The 7,499-nt window shown below is 47.8% G+C and overlaps 1 protein-coding gene across 2 annotated transcripts; it reads right to left on the bottom strand.

Moving 5' to 3' along the window:
- Positions 1-376: 376 nt before the first annotated feature.
- Positions 377-4,216, bottom strand: LOC100285494 (serine carboxypeptidase F13S12.6). 2 transcript variants are annotated; one of them, XM_008679159.2, is made up of 10 exons: positions 3,763-4,216; positions 2,498-2,605; positions 2,291-2,383; positions 2,123-2,215; positions 1,936-2,021; positions 1,570-1,848; positions 1,369-1,502; positions 1,129-1,282; positions 888-1,005; positions 377-740 (listed from the first exon to the last, which is right to left on the bottom strand). In XM_008679159.2, exons 1-10 carry the CDS (start codon positions 4,007-4,009, stop codon positions 580-582), a joined length of 1,473 nt encoding a protein of 490 aa, XP_008677381.1. In that variant the 5' UTR covers positions 4,010-4,216; the 3' UTR covers positions 377-579. The 2 variants fall into 2 exon arrangements, with proteins under 2 accessions (XP_008677381.1, NP_001151858.2); NM_001158386.2 differs by having other exon boundaries at positions 379-740; positions 1,129-1,221.
- Between the last annotated feature and the right edge of the window lie 3,283 nt (positions 4,217-7,499).

Below are 7,499 nucleotides of genomic sequence, written 5' to 3'. Positions count from 1 at the left end.
TGTTACAGTCAGCTTTTAGCCATTGGGAAGCAAAGAGACATCCAGCATTCCAGCTTCCAACTGGGTCAGCTTTCATGCTGTGTTCCTTGGTCCGCGTATTATAACCTGCCAGTTCATTGCAATCTTTGTTCCATCCAATGCAGATAAGCTTCTGATTATTTTATTCCTGATGCAGATTAACTCTTCCGTGACATGTGCTGTTGCACATTGATCGAGCGGAACTTGGTCAGAAAATAACTCAGTGAAGGAATTTGTCTCCGCCGACAGGAACTGTCAGGCTTAAGGTGACATTATTGCTTGACATCTAGTGAAATGCTGTTGAGCCTGTCGTCACTTGCACAAATCTATGTGTGTTCCAAACTTCGAGGGATGCAGATTGATGATAGTTATAACCACAGCAATAAAAATATTATTTCTGCTCTTTATAAATAGTTAAAGTACTAGTTGAGCATCCAACACATCACACGTCTTTATGAACTACCTTCTTTTGTAGATCCATTCATTGCAGCAAAACTGAAAAAGCAAAATCTAAGCTATTTTTCTGTCTGTCTCCACCTTCTTTTGTAGATACACTTCTAGTCAATGTGTGGATTCGTCGTGTTCGGTAGTCTTTGTCCGAGTACAATGGATCGAAACAGCCCGAGAGCCCGGTCTGGCTGTGCAAAGGGCACCATGTGAGACGCACCTCGCACTGTGGCGAAGGTCAGGAAGTTGCCATACTCCGTCACCCACCCTCCAACCTGGAAGACTTCTATTTGCATCAGAATCTTGTTCATATATATATATACAACACCAGCATATATCAGTAAGCTAGGCTGTGAAGTTGGACAGAACGAAGCCGTGGTTACTATAGAAATAGAACATGCAATGCAAAAGAAAAACTATACCTGGCCTTTGTGGAACCAGGTGCTGTAGGGGACGGTGACATGCAGCCCCATGGCGTGAGCGAGCTCTCGCACAAGGGTTCGGGTGCCCAGCAAGGGCACGACGGAGTCTTGGTCGCCGCTGCAGTGTCGACGACTCATGGTGTCACAACAACTCACACAAGGTATTGGCATGCATGCATGGAGCTCAGAACTGTCTTGCTGCGTACGAAGTAAAAAAAAGGGGGGAGTTTTACAACATCACCTGAACACCCAAAGTGGTATCTTGTGCTCGACGATTCTTTGAAGTGTAGGCAGTATGTTGATGTTGCCGTCGGTGTTGCTGTAGTTCAGGATACTGGCACATGATGGTGCAAATGACCCGTGTGAGAGTTTGGCATTGAGAAGATAACCAAAACCTGATCATCTATGTTCAGTTTCTGATGATTTACATGTGTTCTCAGCATTGTTGAAAGAACTCTATATGTAACAGTAGCACACTTACTCGCTGCACATGCTCCAGTGATGCTTCAGATGCGTCCTGTTAGCATGCAGAGCCTGCTGCACCTCCGGTAGATTGAAGTAGAAAAACCTCTCGTAGGACATGCAGACATCCACGCCAATACTGATCTTCGTCGCCTGCAACCAAGAAGAGCCAATCAAACGAGGAAGAACAGCGTAGTCGGAGGAGCAAGCAATAGCATACGTATTCTCGCAGCCGTAGCTCCTGCATCACGATCGATGGGTAGCAGACGTCGAGAATGACATCGTAGTTGTTGACGTAGTCTCCGACTACGCTGTTCGCTTCCGCGATGGCGTCGTTGCATGACTTGCTCTCGTTGTGAGGGTCGTTGAAGGTGTAGTCCTCAAAGTCGCAGCTGTGGCTGATCGCCAGGAATATCTCGTCGGAGATCATGCCATGAGACCAGAAGTACTCGTAGGTCGCAGGGACGTCCCTGTCAAGCTTGAGGAGCGGATTCCCGATCTGTTCGACGCAAAAAAAAAAAAAAAAAAAAGATAAAACTTAGTAAGGAGGATAAGTACATTATTACTATTATTCTCGGTTACTTACAGCGACTCCCTTAATATTGAACTTGAAACCCTTGGATTTCTCGTTATGGGTGATAAGTACATCAGCGAGCTGTGGTATGTAATGCCCTGCGTTGTGTTATTTATCAGTACTACCATTCACCAAACAAGACACAGCAGGTTCTGCTAAAAACATAGAATTCACACTTAATTGAAATGTACTTCGCTACCTGCGTAACTCTCTCCGGTAAGGAACAAAGCTCTTGATCTGTACTCAGGAAACTTCGCATACCATCCCAACAAAAATTGGTACATGTCATGAGCTGCATAGTTAGATTGACGAACAGTGAGATCCCAGCTTAGCTCGCTGTGTTCAATCAACTGTCAGAGCAACTGACCAGTCCGCACGTCTCCAGTGCTGTAGTCCGATGAAGTGTTCGAATAAGACCATCCAACTCCAGCCGGTGACTCCACGAACAGAAGATTGGACGCTGTGAAATCAAAGGTAAAAGAGCATCGAAGATCTACCTCTGTTAAGACCTGCACTTTCCATTCTTTACTGAAGAAGAATGGGATGGAAATATAGCGACAGCCTAAAGATCGACCTCTGTTCCATGACTTCTTGTTCAATCTGAGGCCTCGGCCGTCTCCTCGCGGATAAAATGGCCCTAGCTCGGTGAAAGCACCACCTCCAACCGAAGAACAGCCAGGACCTGACAACCAAATGGGCTGAGACTTCAAGCAGGAGAACGTTAAAGTGCATTTCCTGACCATTCATTAAGTTCATAGTCATTGTTGTTGTAACTAGTAACCAAAATGTACTAAGAAGTTTATTTTTTTTAAAAAAAAAAAGTGTTTCCTTTTCATCCTCTGATATGAAAATCGAATTATGCCTGAAGCTAGCTTTCTTCCGGTGTCTTTTGATGCATGGGGATCAAATGATTTCTCACTTCTTTTGACATCCACAAGGACCACACGTCCACACAGAGCCCGATAGATAGAGTAAGGCTCTAAACGGGCAAGGTCACATGGTGACATCCAATGACAAAGACACCCTAGTACTTAAGTACTTAGCAAACAGGGTGTCACGATGCAAGTTATTAATGTTAATTCCTTACTATTTTTTTTTTCTTGACAGGTGAGGTGGGTGTGGAGCAGGTAACGAATAGGAGCTAGTCCTCTGTTTCCAGTCCAGGAAACACTCTACCTGGCATCATTAATCCCCACCCACCTGAACAATGAAACATATGCTGGATAGAGAATAAAATATAGATTTTTTTTCTTAAAGGTATACTATTATATTTTAACAAAGGCATATTTGAGAAAATTGATTATTAGTTTCAATCCCTGGTCATGGCTACAGTAAAGTAATAACTAATGCACCAATAAATAATAAAATTTGTAAAGAAACGTATTGAGTGGGAAAAAATACCAATTATTTTCCTTAATGAAACAGTACAGGTGCCACTATAATAAGTGATGGAACATGAGATATGTTTTGTTTCTGCTCAGAAACACCAAACGAAGCTACAAGAGAGATAACAAGAAGAGCCCAGAGGCGGACTGGGATCCAATGGATCTGTGAAGAAGTGGCAAAATCACAAATTTCTCGAAAAACAAAGTCCATCAAAATTCAAGGCACCATGACAAAACTCAAAAGAAGCGAATCAAATGAAATTCTCAACAACAGCCAAATTAACTAAACGGTTCGGTTTTGGAATTCATCAGATGCAAAGTAACGTCCAGAGGGACCAAAACCGTCGGTTCAGGCGCAGTAAACACAAGAGAGAACGAACTCCAGCAAAAAAAAATTGCTTTACTGAGAGAGAGGAGAGAAGAGGAGAGGAGGAGGCGAGCGGTAGCAACCGACCTCCATTCAGCCACAGCGTGAGCGGCTTGGCGGCGGCGTCCTCCCGCGCCTCGGCGAAGTAGTAGAAGAGGCTCCTGCCGGCCTTGGCGTCGACGTCCACGTACCCGGCGAACTGCCTGAACGTGACCGGAGGCTGCCCCGGCAGCCGCGCGACCAAGTCCTCGGCCGGGAACGCCCGCGCGGCACCGGCAAGAAGCCAGCCCACTGCGGCCACCGCCAGCGCCACGGCTCTCCAGGAAGCCGCCATTGCTTGCTGCTGCTGCAGGAGCCGACGACGGAACTGGGAGGGAGGGAGGGGGGAGGCGTTCGACTTTCGATGCCCAGCGGAGGACGGGACGACCGGGGTCGAAGGAAGAAACAGAAACAGTAGCCGCCGCGTCCGGGGAGCGGGGAGGCCCTTTTTATCGGGGGCGCCTAGCTTTTTCACATGTCAGCCAAGCCACGCGAAAAAGACTGTGCGATTAGCTCGTGAGTTGTTGTCATTTCAGTTTTGAGTTTGTTTCGTTTCCATCCGACGGTTTCTGCTCCTGATTTTCGTCGGAGGCGCTGACGACTTTGACCTTCTGTTTCGTCGGGAAATATACAAGATGCAAATTGAAAATGTTAGTACGTGGTTAATTACCTTTCATTTTCCTCGACAACATATGTAGGTGGTGGATTTTTTATTATATGATTTATCGATACAAGATATCGTGCCAGTTGTCATTCTTTGCAGCAGTGTACTAGTTCCTCCTGTTCATGGCCTGCAAGTGCAATCCCATTTTCCACATGGTACATTACAGTACAGTACAGTACAGGCGTTTCAGCTCTCATTTCAACCACTGGAACTGAACTCTTGGTCTTGTTTAAGGTAAGCATTAGGGCTTAGGATCTAGGGTTGGTCGGCATTATGACTCCTACTACTCCTACCCCCTACCTGAGACTGATGAATAGGTAGCCGTTGGAGGGAGTACCAGGGAAGCGATAAGAAGCCATTTACTACTGGCAGCCATTCTCAGCTTGAGTTGGAGTAGGGTCGGGTCAGAGGTCAGAGGCATTCAAGCCCGTGCGTCAGCCCCGGCCGTCACCAAGGAAGGCTGCAATGGCTTGGCATATGTGGCCCGTCAGGCTCACAGCTCACCTCATTCAAGCCCCATCAGACTGTCTTCAGCGGTTGCCCCTAAATTTGGCCCCCTATATCCCACTCACGTGCCACATCAGCGTTCTCTTTCCCTCTATATCTCCACCCTGTACAGCGGTTCCCCCTAAATCCTTCCCCTACACCCCACTACAAACATTTTCTATACTTACTTTTCACCTCCTATCAATTTTTATTCTACTAACAATTAATTGAACAGTACAAGCACAGTATTTAGAGGGCTTGCCACAGCCCTCCATATCTAGCGGAGCACTGCTCTCAGCGCTACCACTGTTGCTTGCAGGAGAAGGTTTAGAGGTGGCCGCTGCACCCATCTCGTTACCCTAAACGTGCACAGTGCAAGGGGAGGGGGAAGGGCGTGGCATGCGCTGAAGACAGTCTCATGTCAGACGCGTCCAGTACTCCAGCAGCAGTAGCCTAGCTCTGGATTACTTAAATGTTCGCCCAGTTTTCAAAATAGTTGTTAATATGCTTCTTCTTTTTTGTTAATCTCGTTTTTTAAATAGTTAATTAACCTTTAATTTTATCGTATATATTCTCTCCGTTCTAAGTTACTACACGTTTTTATTTCTTTTTAAATATATAGATTTTATTTACTATATATACTTATATATACAGTGAGTATATCTAGATTTATATTTATAATAGAAGCGATATATCTAGGGGGAAAACGTCTAATAATTTACAATATATAGAGTATAAAAGGAACTATTGACATTTATAATAGATAATCAATACTATTAGGTAGACATTTGAATATCTTTCAATGAACTTATTTTGATATACAATATCGTCATTTCTCTCGTTCCACCGAGCTACCACACCGACTTCACAGCCCTTTATCATTGCACACATAGATGTCGTGGAGACACTGCTATTGTTACTGTGGCATTCACCAGCAACGAACTCGAGGAGGACATGTGAACATGTTGCTCTTGCCGGTACGTGAGGACATTCGACTACTTCCACTACATTAACGCATTCTTCGTTCGGTCCAATGCGCATCTGGTTGTAACGATTGATTCATGCTATTCACATCGTATCTTGGTTAAACATGGTAGATATGCTAGTAGAGATGTCAATGGGGACCCGATACTCGCTAACCCGTGGGAAATTCGCCTATTAGGGTACGGGTATGGGACAAAAATTGTCACCATGAGTATGGATATGGGACAAAATCTCTACCCATTGGGTAAAAGTTTGGGAAGCAATAATCTGAACCCGATTACCCATGGGTATTTCATACGTCTACATCTGTCGTGTTTGTATGAATGAGTTGAGGCCGAGCCGGCCACCAAGCCCAGCACGACAGCGCACCAGGCCCCAGGTCCTAGCCCAACAAGGCAACACAACAAGGCAACTAGCAGACTAGCAACAAACAAAACCCTAAAATAAACTAGCCATATGCTACGCCCTGCCCAGACGTTGATAACGACCATGAATTCTCAGGCGTCAACGAACTCAGATGGTGACCAAGGAAGGTGAGTAGACTCTATTTCTTCATTTATTCTATCGGTCTCGAAGTACTTATTTCTTTTTTGATGGATGGATATGAATGGATCATGGTTCATGGATGAGTGCTTGTCGATGTGGTGATGTCTGAAATCTAAATAGTTTGTGCTACCTGTTAGTACCTAGTTATCTCTTAATTGGGGATGGGGACCCATTGGGGACCCGAAACCCGAATGGGGATGGGTATGTGTCGGTGTTTCGAACCCGGGGGTCCCTGGACCGACGAGTAAATTATCGCCGCGTGCCCCAGCCCAGATGGGTCGGTGCGAGACGGAGCGCGAAGGGGGGAAGCAGCCGGAGGGAGACGGGCGTGAGAGGTGGAATCCCGCGGCCTTCGTGTTTGTCCCGCGCCCTGGTCGGGTGCGCTTGCAGTAGGGGGTTACAAGCGTCCACGCGGAAGGGAGCGAGCGGCCTCACGCGAGCGCCGTCCCGTCCTTCCCCGCGCGGCCAACCCTCTGTAAGAGGGCCCTGGTCCTTCCTTTTATAGGCGCAAGGAAAGGATCCAGGTGTACAATGGGGGTGTAGCAGTGTGCTAACGTGTCTAGCGGAGGAGAGCTAGCGCCCTAAGTACATGCCATCGTGGCAGCCGGAGAGGTTTTGGCACCCGGTTCGTGTGGTGTCGTGGCCGTCGGAGGAGCGCTGGAGCCTGGCGGAAGGACAGCTGTCGGGGCTGTCGAGTCCTTGCTGACGTCCTCTTGCTTCCGTAAGGGGGCTGAGAGCCGCCATCGTCATAGAGCGCGCGGGGCGCCATCATTACTTGTCTGGCGGAGCGAGCCAGATGGGACGCCGGTCTTGTTCCCCGTAGCCTGAGTCAGCTTGGGGCAGGGTAATGATGGCGCCTCCTGTTGACGTGGTCGGTCCGTGCCCTGGGTTGGGCGATGTGGAGGCTCCTCCGAGGTCGAGGTCGAGTCTGTCTTCCGAGGCCGAGGTCGAGTCCGAGCCCCTGGGTCGGGCGAGGCGGAGACCGTCGGCTGAGGCCAGGGCTGAGTCCGAGCCCTGGGGTCGGGCGAAGCGGAGTTCGTCGTCTTCCGGGGCTGAGCCCGAGTCCGAGCCCTGGGGTCGGGCGAAGCGGAGTTCGTCGTCTTCC

The sequence above is a fragment of the Zea mays genome, chromosome 4 (genome assembly GCF_902167145.1).
Source record: "Zea mays cultivar B73 chromosome 4, Zm-B73-REFERENCE-NAM-5.0, whole genome shotgun sequence".
NCBI classification, from domain to species: Eukaryota; Viridiplantae; Streptophyta; class Magnoliopsida; order Poales; family Poaceae; genus Zea; species Zea mays.
This window is presented reverse-complemented; position numbering and strand designations above follow the sequence as displayed.